The 21,118-nt window shown below is 54.1% G+C and overlaps 4 protein-coding genes across 5 annotated transcripts; 1 reads left to right on the top strand and 3 right to left on the bottom strand.

Annotated features, from left to right (window-relative positions):
- Positions 1–558: 558 nt before the first annotated feature.
- On the bottom strand, positions 559–4,238 carry LOC131211841 (uncharacterized). Its single transcript, XM_058205481.1, has 3 exons — positions 4,139–4,238; positions 1,012–4,069; positions 559–935 (listed from the first exon to the last, which is right to left on the bottom strand). The coding sequence occupies exons 1-3, from the start codon at positions 4,236–4,238 to the stop codon at positions 854–856; spliced, it is 3,240 nt and encodes a 1,079-aa protein (XP_058061464.1). The 3' UTR covers positions 559–853.
- A 656-nt stretch (positions 4,239–4,894) lies between these two features.
- On the top strand, positions 4,895–5,903 carry LOC131210644 (nuclear receptor-binding factor 2). The gene is made up of 2 exons (XM_058203921.1): positions 4,895–4,920; positions 5,004–5,903. The coding sequence occupies exons 1-2, from the start codon at positions 4,897–4,899 to the stop codon at positions 5,694–5,696; spliced, it is 717 nt and encodes a 238-aa protein (XP_058059904.1). The 5' UTR covers positions 4,895–4,896; the 3' UTR covers positions 5,697–5,903.
- A 355-nt stretch (positions 5,904–6,258) lies between these two features.
- On the bottom strand, positions 6,259–12,242 carry LOC131211567 (delta-1-pyrroline-5-carboxylate synthase). Its single transcript, XM_058205081.1, has 6 exons — positions 11,906–12,242; positions 8,181–9,168; positions 7,881–8,122; positions 7,174–7,657; positions 6,829–7,110; positions 6,259–6,765 (listed from the first exon to the last, which is right to left on the bottom strand). The coding sequence occupies exons 1-6, from the start codon at positions 12,017–12,019 to the stop codon at positions 6,506–6,508; spliced, it is 2,370 nt and encodes a 789-aa protein (XP_058061064.1). The 5' UTR covers positions 12,020–12,242; the 3' UTR covers positions 6,259–6,505.
- A 7,026-nt stretch (positions 12,243–19,268) lies between these two features.
- Positions 19,269–20,894, bottom strand: LOC131210946 (tyramine/octopamine receptor). 2 transcript variants are annotated; one of them, XM_058204274.1, is made up of 2 exons: positions 19,700–20,894; positions 19,269–19,606 (listed from the first exon to the last, which is right to left on the bottom strand). In XM_058204274.1, exons 1-2 carry the CDS (start codon positions 20,595–20,597, stop codon positions 19,269–19,271), a joined length of 1,236 nt encoding a protein of 411 aa, XP_058060257.1. In that variant the 5' UTR covers positions 20,598–20,894. The 2 variants fall into 2 exon arrangements, with proteins under 2 accessions (XP_058060257.1, XP_058060256.1); XM_058204273.1 differs by having other exon boundaries at positions 19,269–20,894.
- Positions 20,895–21,118: the final 224 nt, after the last annotated feature.

The raw sequence follows: 21,118 nt of genomic DNA, 5'->3' as shown, positions 1-21,118 counted from the left end.
CCGATGATTTACCTTTTTCTGTAATCTCTTTGTAGGGGGCACAAGAAATTGTCCAAATTTTCGTTAAGTTTTCAATGTTTAGACAAAGGCTTCAGTCAGTCGGAATCGGTTTCTGAGTTGGGCGTGATGAAGGGATTGAAAAACAACCCAAAACCGGTAAGAGAAGCCATCGTCACTGACACTATTTTCTTGCAATTTAATCGTACTGTTTTTTTCTTTCCAAGTCCAAATCTTTGTCCCGAGATTTCATGGGGAGCAGAGATAGTATCGCTTCCGCACACACCGTTCACTGCTTCCCCAACGAAGGACAGTCGGCCCGAAACCGTACCCTGGAGCGACTCTGGGACATGAACAACACGGTAGAGAAGCGGAATCTATGGAAACAGGTACATTCTCAAAGAAACCGCCCATAAGACCACGGCCCACGGACCTCGAAGACTAGTTCTTTTCGTGTTCTATGTTTTTGAAACCATTGTAAAAATTAAAAATATAAAAAAAGTTTATTGGTTATTTCATACTTCATCGAAGACGTCTTCGTTAGTGACCGTGTCACTGTCACCGTCCTCCTCCCCCTTGTTTGGGGAGCTCGTCTTTCTATGCTTCTCGTCTTCCATTGCATACATACTAACATATTTATGGCCTTTAGAATGTAAGAGAAAATAAAATGTCCTACCCACCGCCTCCGATTGCCGTCCGCGACCGCGATTCTTATAATCATGGCCAAATAGTCAGGTACATCGATTTCCCGCGTCTAGAGCACGCGTAAGTACACTTTGTTTGCTGTAACTGGCACTGCCGGAGCCGTCGGTTGGTCGATCGTGCGGGATCGATCGGTGCTTGGTGGTGTTTGGCTCTATTCCATGGCCATTAGCTGCTCGAGATCGTCACGGTTGTAGAGTTTGATTTTCAGGAAGCCCGGATTCAGCTCGGTGTACCTGTCGGTGAGTGCCGGGGGGAGAAGATTACTGCAAGGGTTCGAGGGAATGTTGGCGACTCGCCTCGATAACCTACCTTATATTTTTCGCCCGAAGCAGCACCTTGACGCGCTGCTTGATTATCGGTTTGCCATCGGCCGAATGGAGGCCGCGGCCCGTAATGATGTACAGTGTCCGGAAGCGTTGCTGCGACTTGAGCAACTGCAAGGCGTGCTCGGCCAGAAAAAGCTCCAGACAGCGAAGTGCTTCCTGCGAGTGTAGGTAGTGTAGATCAAGCACGTCCGAATTGTTAAGCTTCAGTTTGTGCACCTCCATGATGCAGTTCGATGCACGGCTGTTGTACATGTCAATCTTGGTCCGGTGCAGACGGGCGATCTGCGAGTAATAGTCCGCTAGTCCCGGGACGCCCCGTTGGATGGCAACGCGCGACTTCTGGTGGCATTCGTTTTTCAAATCAAGATGATGCTGTGCCAGATTGCGACACTCTTCGGCCGTGATCAGATGGAAGTTGATCGCTTCCTCGCCCGTCAACTCCGGTGAGCTCGGAGCCGGTGACACGAACGAGGGCGAATCGAACAGTTCCAGTAGCTTTTGCTTCTCGTTCTCGGCCCGCTGTTTCAGCAGCTGTTCGCTTTCCTGCATTTGTCGGAGCACGTCCGCGGGGATGGAAGCGTTCAGAACCTGCACCGTTTCGTCGAAGTGATTGTTGTGTGCCGCCAGTATCTGCAGTAGATCATCCCCATTGACGTGGGGATACAGTTCTCGTAGCTTTTGTTGCGACATTTGCTGGGCCAGATCCGGTGCGGTGCTAGCCTTCTGCCAGCTTTCGTTCGCTTCCTTCTGGTACGCGGCCAACGCTTGCTCCATCTCGATAATATCGCGCAGGTTGGGTGCCGCGGTTGGGTCTTGCGGTTTAAACAGCGCCGGATACTTTTCCTTCGTCTCTATCATCCGTGCCATACGGGCGTCCTGGCGTATGTTAGACAATTTCTCCTCCTCGCTGTAGCTGTACATTGAGTCGAGGAAGAGCAGATACAGTTGTTCGGCCATTTCGGTGGCCATAAAGACTCGTGTCCGTTCCGGTGGGAGATTGTCCAGATCAAGCGATCTTGGACAGTGTTTGTCGCGGAACAGGGCGTGCAGCTGCTCGACCAATTTTACTCCCAAGCGCAGCTCGGTCACCTCACTGTCGTTACCCTTCCCATCGCCCTCATCCAGTTCCAGGTCCTCTTCTGCCGGCGAGGAACCGCTTTCGTTCTGGTCCGCCGAAACGATACCTCGGGCAAGGCGTATTTTTTGCACGTGCTCTGAAAAGTGTTCATTGCCGAGCACGAACCGTGTTTCCAGTTCCTTCTTGGCCGCTTCACGTCCCTCACGGTCGCGAGCAATCGAGTCTCGGGCTGACAGCAGCGAAGCAGCCAAGGGAGAACTCTTTTCCATCACGTTGTTGACGACCGTCGTTGCTCTTGGAGTTTCCTTCCCGAACGGTTCCCCATCACAATTGCACTCCAGCACCTGCAAGGCCATCGCTCCACCGGCCGAGGTGTAGCCATCGTTTTCTTCCTCCGCCGTTGTGGCACTTTCAAAGTTTTCTAGTTTTTGCTCCTCGAGCAACAGGTTCGCCACCCAATCGCCATCGCCACTGCACTTTTCGAACAGATCCCACAGGTACGATTCCGGCACCTTCGGATAGAGGTTGCAGATTTCCGAAAAGCTCGCATTTTCGTTCGCACATCCGCGCCGGTGCTTGCTAAGAAGACCGGTGCGCGACGTGGCGTTGGCGTTTTTCATTGGCTTTGCCTTCGGGGTGCTGGTTTCATTAGCGGCTTTCTGTAGCGAGGCTTTCGGTGTACTTTGGCTCCGTTGGGACGATGATGGTTGGCCCCAGAACTGGACGCTCTCCGTATCGTACGGTTTCCAGTTCGGTTCGGACTTTTGCCAGTCATCCGTAAAGTCCCAGGAAAAGTCTTCTATCGCCGTCCCGCCACCTGTGGCTCCGGCTTCTTCCTCGTCCATCGCAGCCGACTGACGGGCGGCTGCTGGCAGTATGCTTAGTCGTCCCTCTCGCGGAGGTTTTGGTAGGGGAATTGCCGCCAGATCGAGTGTCGTCGTTGGTCCGTTGGTCGCTTTCGGAACAATACCCTCCAGCGGATCTCTCCTACCGGCATCGGTCCAGTCCTCGTTCCATTTGGGGACACTTTTATGCGATCCGTTGTCTCCCGGTCTGCCACTGGGCGGTATTACCAAGTCCTCTGGCAGAATGGGATAGTGGCGCATTTTTGGCGGAATGGATAGTACGTGTTCAAGCTTACATAAACGGTATAGTTCGCGTACGCTCGACAGCTTCTCAAAGTTTTGAAGCATGCTCTTTATCTTCGGCTCTGGCACACCGTGCGTGTTGCGAATGGCCAGGCTACGACTGTTGTTGCGCCAGTGCGTGGTCGGTTCGAGAGTTTCGAGGAAGTAACCATGTTCGGCCGCAATCTGCACGTAAGGGGACATTTCCCACAAAAGCACGTTGGTGTTGTCCACCACGATTGGACTCCAGCCTTCGCGGGCTTTCGCTTGCACGCTACTCTGCGTAAACCGATGCGCACTGTCAAGAGCGTCGGGCTGAAACTTGTACAGACCGTTCACCATGAAGTAGTCGTCGGCGCTGAAAATGTGATTTCGATAATCGCCCGCCGATGTGCGGTCGATAAGCATGCGTGAGAGGTGCGTCTTGCCACTTCCCGGTGCACCGCGCATCAGCACCATTACACGGTAACCTTGCGCCACCATATCCACCGTGGTGCCAAAGTTGCTCGGAAGGTTCGGTGGTGGATGGGATTTCCGCTGAGCTCGGGCACTGGACGACTGGGTGTTGCTATTGGTAACGACTGGTTGCTGCGCCGTTGTACAGCTTCCTTTGTGCAGAAGAGAGGCGAAGCTCGCCGGCATCTCTTCACGGCGACTTTTCGACGGAGACACGTTTGTTTTTCGCGTCGCACCAGTGGACCGATCGGGCCCATTGCTTGGTAGAAGGGTATTGCTGTTTTCCACATTGTTGAGATTAGGCAGAGGCTTTTCCTGCTTGCTGGACCACTGGAACCCTTGCCCGTCGTTCGCTAGCAGAGCCTCGATACATGCATCCACTGCGGGGAAGAAACGTATTTGATCATTAACGCATCCGTGTTGTGAAGGTTAAAGTAGTTGATACGCACAGTTACCGTCCAGTTTGTCAATCGTGCTGAGAATGCGCTGCTGTTCAATGTAGTCTCCGAACAACTCGGTGAGTTGCGCTAAAATTTCGTCCCGACACATTTTGTGGTCGTCGCGCGTCGGATTGACTGTGGTTTAAATAATTGTAGTCCCGTATGCTGCGGGCACGAGAGTGAATGCTTCTCAATACCGTGAAGGCCGTGCGTCGGTCAACTGTTTACGTATGGTGTGCGGCTGAAGGTTGCAGCATAACAACGCCCTGTCCTCGGCCCAGTGTGTTGGGTTGTGTAGGAAACTTGAATACAGCACATAACACACTTCAGGCTAATCGTTTAATCGTACACCACTGAACCCAGGCGCTTATCGCAACACACAACCGGGTACCAACCCACCAATCTATTGCGTCGCCGTGCGTCGTGTGTTGTTGACTGTGTCAGGCCAAAGAACGTGTCCGGGCGTTGTTGTGCGGCTAGTTCAGCTCGGTAAAAATAAGGTGATCGATAAAAGCAGACCGTGCAATAGTTTACCACAAACAGAGTGAGAAACGCGCGATCGGAGAAATAACAATGTCCCAACTTTCACCACGCAACCCGTTCACCCTGCTCAAGGATACGAAAAACACAAAAATGACAGCACCGGCGGTCGATTGTCTGGCAACACTGCTCCGATCAGCTGTTGCATAAAACAAAGCATCCACTTCTGTCAGATTTGATGTAAACAAAGTTCCGAAGCAGTGGAACATTGCATTAGTTCGTGGAACATGGAAAATTCACATCTTAATACGGTTGGTTTTGACGATAAATGAATTGTGTTCGATTTGTTGGCCACAATACCGTTTCAATCCCTGTTCCACGGTTTCTTTCCCAGGCACACATGTACGGTAGGAGGGCAGAAAACTATGTCAGAAGTCGACGGTACGACGAAGCCACGGAATGCCACCGGAAGGCCGTGTTTCACTTTGAGGAAGCACTCAAAATCCACGGCTCACCACTGGTCCAGGAGTCGTTGCAGTTGCAGCATAAGTACCACCTGAAGCAGATCGACCGATTGCGCGTCAAGAAGCAGCAGTACGAACGGTACCTCAAAGCCATGGACTATCAGCGACGAAAGAATCCCCAGTGGTTGATGCAGCAAAACGAAAAGATGGACAAGTATAACGAGCTTCAGGTGGCGATCTACCATAATCTCGATGATACCGACGGTTTGTTGGAGACACTGAGCAAAAGTCTAACTTCAACCGGTGGTGATGGTGGCACCGCACCGAAGGTGGCCGGGGAATTGATTGGCCTCAATCACTCGCTACACATCCTGATCCAGAGGATGGCCCAAAACATCGACGAGTACGCGACGGAGAACGAAATGCTGCGGGAAAAGTTGCGTTGCTACGAGAAGGAGAAGGACAGTGTCACGCAGGGAAAGGTGGAAGGGCCGGCCAGTGCGCTCGGCAAGGATCGCGATGTGCCGAAGCGCGATACGGATTCGGCCAGGGACGACAATTTGGCTGCACTGGCACCGCTCGAGATGCCCGTTTTCGATCTATCCGAGTTTGAAGCCCATTAATTGGCCGGGGCGGCGAATTGGCCGCTCTCCCCGGCCTAGCGTTCGGGAATGTTTTGTAGGATGTGTGATAACATTACTTAGATTATTTTAACGACCGAAGCAGCAGCGATCCCAAGCGGTGTACGATCTTCTAGAAATGTAATTATTTTGTAGATGAAATCCTTCTACGGGGTTGATATGTTAGTTGTTGTTTAACGATCGCAAATAAAGATCAAATGAAACCACGTTCGTAATTAAGTCAAAACTATCACGCAAAGCCTTCAACTTCCGTTGGCTGTTAATTGTACAATCCTTTAATTGGGCCAGCAACGGTATACGGGTTCATCAAACTCCTGCGCGTCGTAATGGTCGTAATGTTGGCAATGCAGTTGGCCAATAATTTATTGCTCGCTCATTAGCGCGGCGTTGGAATTAATTAAAATTTTATTTTGTCGCCTCCGAAACGGCACAACGGTTACACCGGTACATAACGTCACATAAACGCCACGGAAAGCGGTTCCGTAGTTCGGCTGCGGAAAATGAAACGTTTACCTTCCGCCCCACATTGGGCCCTCGGATGGAGTACACGGATAATGGAATGAGTTTATTTAACAGTTCTCCTCACACATACACACACACACACACGCGGACACAGCCACACTACAATGAGCGGCAATCGATGGGCATTAATTTGTTTACTTGGCGCGTACTTTGTTCCATCTGGTACTCTGTTACACCGGAACCGGAAGCACGGTGGCCAAACAAATGCGAAAGCAAAGAAACGAACAGTTCGCAAACGGGCAGTGGCAGGGTCTTCTTCGGCCCAGGGATTACTCGGTGGGAAGCGCTTGGTGGACCCACGCTCGCGTTCCATCGGTAAACTCCGATGCCGTGTGATCGACGCCGCTGAGAATCCATTTCGTCGTGAGCAGCCCCTCGACACCGACTGGGCCGCGCGCATGTATTCTGGCGGTCGAAATGCCTACTTCCGCTCCGAGACCAAACCGGAACCCGTCGGCGAAGCGGCTGCTGGCGTTGTGGAACACACACGCGCTGTCGACGTTGCTCTGGAAGTACTTGGCCGCGTTCGCTGAGGGAGGAAAAGAACCGGTTTTAAAGCCATTCACTTAAATCCGCCTGCGTGCTTCTTTACCATTTTCCGTTACGATAACGTCCGTGTGCCCGCTGCCGTATGTGTGCACGTGTTGGATGGCTTCCTCGAGGTCCTTCACCGTCTCGATGCTACACTCCAGCGCGCCGTACTCGAACTTGAGTGATTTCGCCTGCGGCGGCCCGAACGTAAGCGTTTGGCTTAGTTTCGGGCCGGAATTGATCTTGACGCCTTCCCGCTTCAGCATGTTGCACACGTCCGTAAAGAACGCACCGTCCTTCATGAGTTCCTCGTGGATGAGCAGCGTCTCCATGGCGTTGCACGCTGTGGGCGAGATTCGGAATTATTCGCTGTTCGATGGGAAAAGACGGCGGTAACGATGCTTACCGGCCGGGTAGTCGCACTTGGAGTCGCGGATAATCTTGAGCGCCTTGTCGAGGTCGGCCTCCCGATCGACGTACACGTGGCAGATACCTTCCGCGTGGCCCATCACGGGGATGTGTTGTGCTTTCTGTTGGATGCTGCGGACCAGCTCGCTGGAACCGCGCGGGATAATCAGATCGATGTGTTCGTCCATCGACAGCAGATCGCTGATTTCTTCGCGGGTCGACACCAGCGAGATGGCGTTGGCCGCACCGGTCGGGGCGAGAGATTCCTTCACCAGCTCCATCAGGGCCCGGTTACTGTGGGCCGCCTCTTTGCCCCCCTTCAGGAGCAGCCCGTTGCCCGAGGCCATCGCTAGGGCGGCCACCTGGGGCAGCGAGTCCGGACGGGATTCGAATATCACCAGCAGCACCCCGATGGGCACCGTCACTTGCTTCAGCTCGAGCCCTTCGGCCAGCTTCGTCCGCTTCAACACACGGCCCACGTTCTTGGGACGAGAGAATCAAAAATCGAGATAGAACCCTGGTTTTTGGTGTGTCTTCCATCCGCTTACTGTTAAAAGTCAGAGCGCTCGCATGAGCGACCCTTGCAACGTTCATGAGCGCTCAGTATAAAAGGCGGTGACATTCTCCGCGAAGCGTCTTTTATCGTCGAGCAGTCAAGCCGTGTATTAAACATTAATAAAGCGTTCAACATGATTTAACACTTACCCTGTGACTGTCTTCGGCGATCTGTTTGAGCCCCGTGGCCAAACTCTGCAGCTTGGGCCCGGTCAGTGACAGACGCGAAAGCAGCGGCTTGGCGAGGCCCGACTTTTTCGCCTCCTCCAGGTCCTTGGCGTTCGCCTCGAGGATGTACGGTTGGCGCGATATTAGCAGTTCGGCCAGCGTGTTGACGGCCTGGGCTCGTTCGCTGGCGCTGAGATTCTGCAGCACCCGACTGCCGCTGCGAGCTGTAGGATGGACGGTGAGTGAGATTAGCCCCTTTTTACCCTTTCCCCAGCCACTTACCATTCTCGGCCAGCTGATCCACCGGGGCGGCCTTCTCCGAGGTGGACTCGGTGAAGAACGTGCCCACCTTGCGTCCGGTGAGGATGTTTTTGATCGCCTTATCCTGCATACCGTTACAGATGACGACGCTGACGCCTCGATCGAGCGCCCAGGTGGCGGCCATCACCTTCGCGTTCATGCCGCCGGTGCCGACCTTGGACTTTTCGCCGAACTTGATCAGATCCTTGTCGCTGTGGGTGTACGTGTGCATCAGCCGGGCGCCGTCCTCCCACGGCGGCTTGTTGTAAATCCCGTCCACGTCCGACATGAGGATCAGCAGATCGGCGTGAATTTCGGCCGCCAGCAGGGCCGCCAAGCTGTCGTTGTCCTTGATGCGAATACCCCGCTTCTTGCCGGTCGCCGACAGCTCCTGGTTGACGAACATTGGCGGGACGACCGCATCGTTCGTGTTGATGATCGGCACAATGTTCAGGCTGATCAGCTCGGACAGGGTACTGAACAGGTGCTTGCGCGTTTCCTCGTTGTAAAAGTCCGGTTCCGTCACCAGGACCTGCGCGATCTTGATGCCGTACTGGGCGAACATCGCGTCGTACAGCGACATTAGGCCCGACTGGCCGACGGCCGCGGCGGCCCGCGGTTCCACCATCGTGCCCGCGTCCTGGCGCGTGTGATCCGTCGGCGACAGGGTTTCACGCATCGACAGCGACATCAGCAGCTCCTGGGTCAGTTTCTGTTTACCGAACGCGACGGCTCCGCTGGTCACCATGATGCACTCGCGCCCTTCCACGTGGTACTCGGCCACCTGTTCCACGATTGACGCGAGACGCCCGAGGGCCAGCCCGTGCTCGTCCTCGCGCGTGATGACGGCACTGCCCAGCTTCACCACCAGCCGGCGGGCGTTCTTCAGCTCGCTCCGCTCCCCGAACGTGGTCTGCTTCCGCTCGTGCAATCCGTGCAGGGTGCGATTCACATTTTTCGCTTTATTAGCCTGTGCGAGGGTGCGAACGAAGCGAAGGTCCCATTAAAGAAGGGTCACGCCAAGGCTCGGCTCGGTAAAGTAACACTAATGGGGCCACAGATAGAAGGGTAGACGCCCATTTCTCGCGAGCCTGGAAAATGGCCCTTTGAATAATGTAACACGAAGTCGATGGATGAAGGTGAAAAGCTGCCGGAGCCAACAACGCGGGTCCTCAATGCAATGCCAATGCCGGCCAAAAACGCGCGGAGCATCGAACGAAGGGAAAAAGATTTGATTTTGGAGACTTCGTTTAATATTCCGGAGGGGTGCTCGGAGGGTGTCGAAAAAGGCTCAGCAATATTGGAAGACAGTGGAAAACTTTTGTTGTCGCCGCCATTTTGGGGTATGGGGACGTCGTCGTTCCGACCACCACCTAGCGGTCTTTTCCAAATAGTTATGTCCTCCAATTAGCTTCAAGTTTTGGGGACCCGGCACCGGTCAAAATTGGAACCCACTTTGGGTCAATTTTTTCAGCGTCCTTCGAGCAAAAGTGACAATTTGTTTATGGTCATGGCGTGGGGTTAAGTGTTTCCGGACACATAAAGCGATAAAAAAATACTTAAAACCCGTGAATCCGTCTAGGATTCCGGCACAAAAAAACCTGGTTGACCTGGGGGTCCAATTGGGTTCATACCCGCGAAATAATGGTTCGACATTGTCACACGACGATAATGACACGATGGCACGGAGCGGGCCCAGCAGCCAGATGATCGCTTAATGCTCTGGCCAGCACCACCGGCTCAGCACAGTTGAAAGTTGAAAGTTAATTGGAAAATTGTCCATAAGTTCACCAGTTCGCTGCTCTGACGCTGGCTGCCCGCTATGCCGGGCACGTTTTGTCACGAAAGTTAATTATCGCCACGGCACGGCATTGGGACTGGGAAAGTTCAGTTGTGCTTTTTTGTGTCTGTCTGCGCCTTTCCGTCATCCTACAGGATGCACCCGGGATTGTGTCCGGGTATGCTGTGTGCACCCGTTCCGCTTTCGGGAAGGCGGAAATTATTTCCATTATTATTCGATTTTTCGCTCCCTCGAATGTTCGCCCCACGTTTATGAACATCCCGGTGGGAAGCTGTACTGGGGGAGTGTGTACTAAAATAATTGAACCTTGATTGGATTAATGTTGCACATAAGCGCACGTACCGCGCGCGGTTAACGTGTCACTTTCGGTCCGTTGGGCGGGTGAAATATTTCAGATGAAATGTTCGTTGCTGTACAAAGGTTAATCCATTGTCATCAAAGTGCGCCGATAGTCAAATGTCAATAAAGAGAGCGACTCGATTCGAAACTCAATAGTGCCTTCCTGTGCCGAACGTAGTGCCTTATGATTGAAATGGATCGATTTGTGGCTCCGCCTGGCAACAGCTGTGGTTTTCATTTCCGACAACAATACGCGCGGTGGTCATGGAACGGAAGAATCTCGTTATTTCTGCTGCTTGCAGGCACTAGGTCAGAAGTTATTGAAGCTGCTCCGGCTGGCAATTGCCGCCTGTTCCTCGTTATTGGTTCCCAAGTCGCCAACAGCAAGCTGGTATGTCAATTAATTTAATTTTATCAGTCCCCGGTGTTTGTGAGGAGTGGGATCTGGGCAGAGGATTCTGATTCCGTCGGTCACGTTCCGGCAAGCCAAGAAGTTCAAAGATGGATCCCCCGGATCGATTGTTCGACCGTTCCCAACTCTCGGGGCACGGACACATCAAAGACGCTCTTATGAAATAAGTTGAAATGGAAATCTACACCAGCACTTGTCTGTTACGCGGGCACCGGGATTGTGGTGTCGCTGGGGTAGGCAGCCGGCAGGGGGGCAGGTCCGGCCAATCAAAGGTTACCACACAGCACACGGTCAGCACAACACCGTGGCATCGGGTGGCATCAACAAAGTCTGCAAACGTGACCCACCACAGGCACAGGCACACGGTGCGCTCCAACAACAGGTTGGCGTTAAGAAGGAACGGTTGGCGTGGCTTCCTGGTTGTGGAGGGCCGTCGCAGATTCTTGCTCGCTGATACGCTCGGCTCGGCGCTGCTTGTTTTGCTTGTCCGCTAAAACAAATCTCACCCGGATCCGACAGCACCCGTCAGGTCTGGGCGCGATTCCCGATTCGATAAGACATCGGACATCAATCGAGGGGGCCCCGGGAACCGGTGTCGGATCATTGTTTTCAATAAAATTTCAAATCAAATAACATTCCACTTTCAAACAGCACATCAAACGGGTGGGCGTCCAATGTTCAACGTCTATCGAATCGGCTGCGAACGTAAACAGCGAGCGGCGCTGGACTCTGGCTTCTGCCCGGGCACGTTATCAGCGGGACACAGTTCTGGCTTCTGGCTAGGCGCATAGATTTATCGGCTGCGCGGTGCGGATCGTCCCGTAACCACTCGATAGGCTCGCAAGGCACGGCGGCTTAACGGGGCACAAAGCCCCGGGGCCCCATTGGATGCTGTGGACAGGGTAATCCGTAAACACGATTACACCGTACGGCTATCGAGCGGACCTTGGCAGCCTCGGTTTTTGATACTAATTACAGTCGACGTGTAATCGGGAGTGATAATTTCCAGCACCGGTGACGAGCCTGATGTACTGCCAATCTAATGCGATTAGCAAGGGGCGGCCGCGGCTTCACGGTGGACGCGCACGGTCCGTGAATAGGCGTTCCGACGGATTTGCAGACACGGTTCCGCGGGCTCGGTTCACACGCGCTTACCTGTTGCACCAGATAGGAACCGAGGCTGGGGCTGCCGACGACGGAGAAGTGACGCTTCGGCAGAACGGCCCCGTAACGCACCAGCCACGGAATGGCGGCCCGGAGGTAGCTCATTGTTGTGACGTTTCTTTGTTTTGTTTTGGTCACCGCTTTCCAGGTTTTATGGCACTGATTTGTTATCGATCGAGAGCGAGCGAGAGAGCGGGAGAGAAGAAGAGATCCAAGTGCAGGTACGGGGACGATCACAGCATTGTCACAAGCACTACGTTGTCCGGGCGTTCCGACTCCGACCACCGTTGTGTGTCTATCCGTTCGATTGCACACGACTCGACTGACCGCTGGCCGGTCCCACGGCTCAGGAGGTAACTTATTCCTTGTCAGCCCGAGTTTACTTTTAGCACCGACCCGCCGCTGATAAGCGATCGCTGGTCGAACGCGCGCCGTCAAGATAATCCCTTATCAGCTGTTCCTGGTTCGCTGGTGTGCGCTTGTAAATCCTTTCCCACACACTCCCAGCTGGAGGAGGATCCGTGTTTTGGAAAACGAACCACATTTTATAAGCAAACCTCGACAGGAACCCCTGGAACCTGGAGCCTCTCGGAGTGAACTTTGTACGGTCGGTTTCGGTAGTCGGCATTTTGGTGCTCCGAGTATGAGCGATCGGGCCCTGGGCCCAAACGGTGGCCGCGAGATTGCGGAGCAACGATCTTGGTGCCTTGGGTCATCCTCGAGCGATGACGCACACGCATGCCGTGTGACGCATTGGTACGCGCGACCCCAGGTCTAGAACACAGCCACTATCAGGCAACCCTCAGACTGCAGCAACGTTCTGGCGGTCGGCCTTGGAGTGGCGGGGAGAATCGGGCGGATCCGGACTTCCACGAACGTCCCGCCGTTGATGCGATTTCTTTCAAATTCACGTGATGTGGTAATGATTACGCGGGACCGCGACCTCACCTCGGCTGGACGGGCGATAGGATGGGGGTGTTGATAACCCACATACGAGGGTCGTAATTCCCGAACCCGCTGGGCGCTGAAGCCCGGGGGTGCTATCAGCATTGATTGATTCCCAGCCCAGGTTCGCCACCGATGGCACGGACCACATACTTCGGGGACCGGTTCGGGTCGGATGGCCCCGGAAGAGACTAAATCGTGGCGCCAGTATGAATAGCAGCGGATGGTCCGCTTCTCCCTCAACACTCAAAGCGGAAGGGCCATAGGGATCCGGCCATGCATGACGTTGCCGCCACGGTACCGTGGCGCTACGCTGTGTGCATGATTGATTCGGTGTGTGAAAAGCCAGAAAACCACAGCCCGGAGACCCGGGCCGGGCGGGTTGGTGGCCACGGTCAGTGCCGCCGGCGGCGGCTCTAGGAAGCTATTCGGAAAGGGAAAGATGGATCGCATTTCACCGAAATTTCTCTCTCCCTCCGAGATTTGATCCCCGGTCCCGCCAGCCAGTCAGCCGAAATAGCAAACAATCACGGACCGGGACCGGATCCCAGCTCCTGGTGTGTGTGCGCCGAGGGGCCGTTGAATGAAAGTTGATAGCCGCGCCAAAGTGGTAAGCCTTCGGCCATTTTGGCCGTCCTGACCTTTGCTTCCGGGACCGCGGCCACCGACTTGTGGTGGTTGTTGTTGTTATTGTTGGTGGGACAGACTTTGGCTGGGTTTACCTTTTTTTCTTCTTGTTTTGGGTGGAGCTTTGTAAACCAAATTTTCGCTCAAATATCGACAAAACAAACGATCGGGGGGCGGTGGGCTGTGGGTTGCCGAATTTACACTGAGCGTCAGCAGCATCGGAACGAACGCGAGTTGGGTGTTTTAAAAGGTTGAATTGGTATTTCGAAAGCGCTGCTGACCCGAATGTCAATTAAACTGGCTCTAATGGTAGGGCGTTTGAGTGTTAAATAGAAACGAAAAATGAAATCAAACATACAGAGCACAGGTCGTTTGGAGATTGGTATCATCATCGTATCTGCTCGATTGGCAATGTTTCCTTGTCCAAATCGAGCAAATTGAAACATATTGCCACAGGACACGATATTCTGTTTTTAAGTTAACATGTGGTAGATTTTTGTTGGTAAATATTCAAATATTCGTAGTGCCCGAAGAACAACTGCTCGAATCTGAAAACTTACCCGCGCCGAAATCATTTGAAGTGTTTTAGACTTCATTGTTGATTTTCTACCCAAACTCTCTTGCCCCTGGAACGGAATGGACCGACCGGTTCAACTATCAGACCCATTCGCAGTGTTCCCTTCGCGATGATGTGGCGCGTTCGGAGCCATATTTTCCAATCGCCAACAGCCTCCAGCCGGGAATACTGCCCAGAAAGTGATCGCAAAAGCGAAGAAAACCAAATCGAATGAATTGAAATAAGTTTATCGTTCATATCAGGACTGGACGGAGGTAGTGGCGCGGTGTCAACGCGCAGCGGCCGGCCCGTCAGATGGCAGAAAATTGATTCTGTTTCCGATGACGATGAGGCTCGGACTGTAAGTTTTCTCAACAACGTCGAAGGTCGGCGTGCAAGCCAAGATCGGGGACCTGAACCGGTTGGTTGATTTCCCGACCTCCGTGGCCGTGGCCGACGCGACCGGTCCTTTGGAAACGTTTTATCGATCATAAACCCATCCTGGCAGTGGCTGACCAACTTTAGTTCCGCCTGCGGAGGTCACTTCGCCTTCTTTGATTGGCGGCGCTGAATCGGCCCTAAAACAACAACCGGATCAACGGTGGTGGTGGTGGTCAGTACCCTCGTGTTGCGGCGACCAAACAAGGGGAGAGACGGAGAGAGAGAGAAAGACAAGCGGTGATTGGTGAATCTAATTAATTTTTAATTTTCCTTTCTAATTACAGCGTAATTAAATCAGAAAAGGGGCGACCATTACTCTCGCTGTGCGTGGCTCTCGGGATCTTCGCGGCAGCAGCCACAAGGCCACAAGAAAGAGCCGGTAAGCGCCGGGCCAAGACGCCGGGCGGCTGATTGACGGGAATTAAGAGCCGGACGGATGGGAATTGTGAAGGATTAGAACGGAAACTCGGAGGGCGCTCTCGGAGATGAAACATTGTGCCGCCATCGGCCAATGAAACGGAACACTCCTTCGCGTCCCGTTTCCGCTTCGGTCCGTAATGAATTTCTCAACAGGCCCCCCGCTACACACTCCGGCAACGGAACCCGACGAAGGCACGCGCTTGCGTTTGGCTGCGTCTTTTTTCAAACATATTTCTTTATTATTACTTTCTTTTTTATCATTACCACCATTATTGTTACTATTATTATTATTGCACTAAACTAGGGCGCGACTCGCGGTCCGCTCGCGGACTTTTCTTTGATTGATTTTCTTTCCCGTTTCGGTTGGAAATTGGATTTTATTCGCGATTTTCCACACCGCAACTCGCTCGCTCACGGAAATCGGCCCTCTGGACCCTGCCGCCGTTTGGGGGTTATCCTCGTTTGCGCTTTTGCCTTCCCCGATTTTGTGGAAAGGGGCAGGCCGCACCCAAAAAGGACTACTACCCGGACCCGTTTTACACGTTTTTGTTCGCAAATGTGGACATATTTACACACTGTTCCTACACACGCGTCCGGCATTTGATGCCAATCGAATCGGTCGATCGTCGTCACAATCGGGGCCGCAATTAATAATTTCATGCAATTCATGTTGTAGCAACAGCAGCGGTAGCAACGGTGCGCGGTACACGGTACAGGTATACACTCTATTATTTCGTAAACATCTAGAAATGCGAGAACGATGGCGCTCTATTTACAACTGTTTATTTAGTTCCCGGGCGCGCGCGCGGGCTCGGTAAGATTACATTTTACATTTTCCAGCGACCGTTCCTGGGGCTCGCGCTACGTTTAATTATTTATTTTTATGTCCCGCACCGTGGCAAACCGTGGCCTCTTGTTGCGCATTGCGGGTTGACAGGCAGAACGCTGATGGACAGCGCGCCAAACCCGAACCCGAGAGCAGCCTGTGGTGCCGTGTTACTTGTTTCGCTTTCAAACATTTATTCAGTGTTTCCGTTTCGCCGGTGCTTCGCCTAACCTATTCGGACCCGGAGTCGGACCCGGAGCTGGTTCGCAACATCATCAGTTCATCAAAAAAACGAAGCATGCCAACAGGTACGTTATGAAATTTCTACAACATATTTTCGCACCGACCGACCGACCGTTCCTGGAACTGGGGTCGCGGCTACCGGGCGAACCGCCCGGGCGGTGCCGGTTCGTTAACAGTAATTTAAAACACTATCACACTACACAACATTCGCGGTCATTCATCGCCTGCCGCGCCCGGTCTCGGAAGAGCGATTTCTTTCGCTCGGTGCTCGGTGGACACTAACTTGGTTAGAGGAACCGGGCCTGGCGCACTGCACCGGGCAAACCGAGCACCGGGGAAAAAGTTTCGCCGCCCACCCACCGGGGGCCGGGTCGGGTTTCGTCCGGTATGCACCACGTGTCCAACGCGCCCTCTCTTTGGGCTCGCAAAAGAGGCGGTTGAAAGTTGGGTGCATACCCTTGAAACTCTCACTCTCCTTCGGATCCCGCAAGTCCTGCTGTTGGCCGGGCCCCAGTAATATCCTAAGAAAGCTGCTAGAAGTTTTAGAGGTCTCTCTCTCTCTCTCTCTCTCTCTGCTTCGTGTGTCCTTTACAACAACACGTGCTCGACTTTAGAACGGCGACTTTGGCGTTGCTCGGGACGGCGCGTGAGAGGCTTGGCGATGAGGAGTTTGGTCAAAACTTTTGGCCACACTCGAACTTTGACCCGAACCCGCCCGCTGACGGTGTCCATTTTAACGGCCCGCCGGCCGGGATCGCCGGCCGACAAACGGGATAATCATAACACTCATCATGTTGCCGAAGTCGGCGGTGGCAACAGTGGCGCAGGTGGCTCCGTGTGGGCGCCTGTGTGTGGGTGGCCATTGTGTGCCATTCTCGCTGGAGAAGCTGACTGGCAATGACTGGCATATAAATTGACTTTCTGGAAGTGAGCCTCGCCGTCGGGGGGCTGTAGATCTCGCTCACTGGCCGTCCTGCGTCTGTCAGGAATGATAAATTATGGATTTACAGTCACCAGCCACCAGTCACCACGGTGCACGCACACACAGGCAGACAGCCAGTCCCGCGATGCTGGTGTCGTGGCCGCGGAGACTAAAAACTCATCTGGATGAAGAATTAATATCTGTGGCCGGGGGCCGTCGGGGACCGGGTTCCAAATTTGCACAATTCGGTTTGATGGGGTCGAACGGGCGCCAGAGTTGGTCTTCTTCAACGGTGCGTATTTTAAGAAATGAATAGACATCTGCTGTGACGCATTAATTCCATTTTAATGTAGCTGCCCTAGGGCGGTATTCTAGAGAAAGTGAAAAATGTCACGACTTTCCGACCTTGCGGATGTGTCGTCCTTAGTGTCCGTTTCCGGAGGCCATACCACAAACTTTACAACCAAACTTGAATCAACTTTACTGAAGTCCGCGGTTCCGTCAGCTTGGTGGGGACTAAAGTTCCCATCTAATCCCTTTTTCACACATCCCTGTGCTTGTGCCCGACGCCGACTCAATTATTGCAACATTTTCGTAGCTTGAATTAACCTTCCGACAGTGTCAATCACTGTTAGCAATAGCTTTTGTCCTGGAAATCCTTCACCGACATGTTCTTCGGACTGATCAGCCGGAGAGCTGATACGGTTCCTGAGAGACAGCAGCATTCTGTTAGAGCTCCGACAAACAATCGAACTCGAACACTTGGAGAATCCTACTCCGTACTAATGCCTGGGAAAATCAGAACCGAATGAAGCGTGTAGCGCAAAGCCACGAAAATCCCAAAATGGTCCAAAAAGTCCAAAATCATTCCATTGTTGACCGGGGTGGAAATGAGCTTTTAAAAATTCGTACAGTTTGAGTTTACTTTGATTTGTTGATCGTGTTGACTCACGGACTTTAGAAATAAGTTTATAATTTCCCAATTTTCTCCAACCGCATAGCGTCCCATTTCATAAATGTCAAAGTGTTTATTCAATGTTTACGATTTACAGAATGACGCATGACGTTTTGAAAGTCAAGCAATCGGTGAAAATCCAAACCCTTGATGGATCTCTCTACATATAAAAAACGGGAATCTTTTTCGAACACTTCCAAGAAGTTACCAGTTGCATCGAAACCGGTGCCATGGCAACGGACAGTCGGCGAACATGGCGTATGAGCAGTTAAAAATAAAGCCACCCGCGAGGGAGCTAGCCGCGCGTGTGGGTGTGTGTGGGTAGAGCCTGGCCAGAGCCTGGCCACGCCGCCGGCGGTTGGCGAAAGTGTGCTCTACGTTCGGCTGGCGTCAACAACGTAACCGCACAGCGCTACCTGGGGAATTATCCGGGATCGGGATCCGAGGCCCCCGGCGAAGAAAATGGCGCCGTCTCCGACGAGAACAAAGGCTGTCGCAAAACTCGGATGCCCTTGTGGACTCCTTTGAAAGTCTGTTTCAGTGATGCCAAGCCAAATGGCCCTTTCCCTTGCCCGGCGGAAGTGTTCCCATTTCGCGCAATGGCAAAACGGTTACGCGGTTTCAGTTCTCTGTTTCCCATTTTTTGTTGTGTTGCTGAGCCTGATGTCTTGACAACACAAGACACTGCCGTCATCACCATCATCATCATCATCCGCCGCGCAGTAGGCTGCTGGAACAAAGTGGTTAGTGCGTCCTGAAGGGATGCGTCCCCGCAGGACAAAAGGAAAGCAGTTGCTTGATTGCTACGGAGATCACACTTTTATTGCATTGCAGCAACCACTCGGTGGAAGTTGTCTGAAGCTGTGTTGTGTCCTCGCACTGAAGCATTTGTTTTGCGCGCCAGCTGCGCGATTCCAGAAGCCAGGCCACCTGCAGGGGCCATAAAATTGCTCACTTGCCCCACTCGCGACACAAAACGGCGACCGACGAGCGCGGTCAAAAGATATCAAAAGGTGGCTACAGTTCCGGCCTCGCAGCCGGTTCCGGTTCCGGATGGAGGTAGTTTTGTGACATTTGCGAACCACACACACACACAGGCAAATGCTTTCCGTTTCGTACTCAGCGCAAGTGAGTGCCGGAAATGGAGTGCCGATGGAGCCGCCCGGTGGCTCACGTGGTCCCCGATCGGAAAGTAATCCTTTTTCACGCACGGTGGATAAAAATCAATCGTTGGCCTCGCCGGGGCTTACTTCGATTGCAAACCCGCCCCGTTTTAATATCTTCCGAGTCACACCGCCGCATGGTCTTTAGTTTCGGGTTTTCCGTTTTAAAGAGTGGCCAGAGCCGATAAAAAGGGACACCGTTCACGGTGACAGGATTGACCGGAATTGATTTGGGGCCCCCGAAACGCCTCCGCTCTTACGGCTTGATGCCGAGCAGCCGCTTGAACGCGCGCCGATAGTCGAGATTGAATATCGTGTAAATAATCGGGTTGAGCGCCGAGTTGATGTAGCCCAGCCAGGTGATAAAATTAATTAACTTATTCGTCGGGCAGCAGCTCGGGCAGAACGGCAGGATGACGTACATGAGGAAGAAGGGCAGCCAGCACACGACGAACACGCCCATGATGATGCCGAGCGTCCGGGCCGCCCGCCGCTCCTTCGACAGTGAGATCTTCTGCTTCTCCTCGATGAACTGGTTGATGCCGCCCGGTTTCCGGAACGATTGCTTCAAGCGGCCGGCGGCGGCGGCCGTGGGTGGCCGCTGCCCACCCCCACCCTGGGCCGATCCATCGAACGCCACCGTAGTCGTCGTCCGAACTTCCAGCCCGTTCTTGGCCGCCGGTGGATCCGCCTGGGCCGGAGTATCACAGTTGGACTGTTGTTGGAGTTGGAGTTGTTGGAGCTGCTGCTCGGCGGCCTTGGCACTCTCGCCGGACCCGGAGTTGTCCGGGTAGTCCGTCACCGAGTCGTCCTCGCGCTCCACGGCGGCACCCGACCCCAGGAGCCGCCGGCCGCCTTGGCCACCATCCGGTTGCCGTTGCTTCCGTTTCCGGTTGTTGTTGTTGGAGGCGGTTCCCCCACCGCCCAGCGCCCGCCCGAAGTACGCCCCGAGCCGGCTCCGCTTGCCCGCTGGCTTCTTCCCACTTCCCTCGTCCGGATCCGCCTGGGCCGGTCCGTGTTCGTTGTGGTTGTTCGTTTCGCTGCTGATCGACTCCTGGTCCGGATGTGGACCCGCGGTGGCGGCGGTGGCAGCTGGTTGCTGGGAGACGGTGGCAGCTGGCTGCCCGTTGTTGTCGGTCGGGCCAACACCCGAGGCTCCAGGCCCTGCAGCCGATGCCATGCCGATGCTGCGCGTGGCCAGCGTGTTGATCTTGGAGGCCTGGGCGCGCTCGCGGAGCCGGCGGCGCGTGGCGACGTAGATTTCGATGTACACGATCGTCATGATGGCGAGCGGGATGAAGAAGGAGCCGAGCGAGGAGTAGATCACGTAGCCCTGGTTGCTCGTTAATTGACACGGGAACTCGCTCGAGAACTCGGCCGGCCAGTCGTTCCAGCCGATCAGCGGCGGCGAGCTGATCAGGAGCGACAGGACCCAGACGCCGGCGATCAGCGCCAGGACGCGCTCGAGCGTGCGCTTCTGGGCGTAGTTGATCGGATCCGTGATCGCCCAGTAGCGGTCGAGTGCGATCGCGCACAGGTTGAGGATGGACGCGGTGCAGCACAGGACGTCCGACGTGAGCCACATCTTGCACACGTGGATACCGAACTCCCAGCGTCCGAGCAGCGAGTAGGCGACGTTCAGGGGCAGCACCAGGATGGCCACCGTCAGGTCGGCCACTGCCAGCGATACGATGAAAAAGTTCTGCACAATCCGGAGTGGCCGGTACGTGAACACGCTCAGGATCACCAGGATATTGCCGACGATCGTGATGACAATGATGAGCGTCAGGATGAGGGCGGTTCCGATGGCTTCCCACTGGGGCACCGCTAGGTCGATGCCGATCAGGCTCGGGTAGAGGGTGTCGTCGGGCCGTGGGCAGCCCCCCTCCAGCAGCTCCTGTAGGCTGTCGTCCGTACCCGCCGTGCCATTAGCTCGGGTCGTACCGAACAGTCCATCGCCGGCGCTGGCCGTTGTCATGGTGGCCCCGATCGGGGCACCGTCGTAACCGAGTGCCAGGCTGAGCCCCGCCAGCGATTCCTCGCCCGCCGCCCCTCGGCCGTCCATCGTCCGGGAGGCTGTCGGTTTCGTCCGGTTCGTGTCGTTCA

The sequence above is a fragment of the Anopheles bellator genome, chromosome 2, assembly GCF_943735745.2.
Source record: "Anopheles bellator chromosome 2, idAnoBellAS_SP24_06.2, whole genome shotgun sequence".
Lineage (NCBI taxonomy): Eukaryota > Metazoa > Arthropoda > Insecta > Diptera > Culicidae > Anopheles > Anopheles bellator.
Note: the sequence above shows the minus strand (reverse complement) of the source record. Positions and strands in the feature narration are given on the sequence as shown.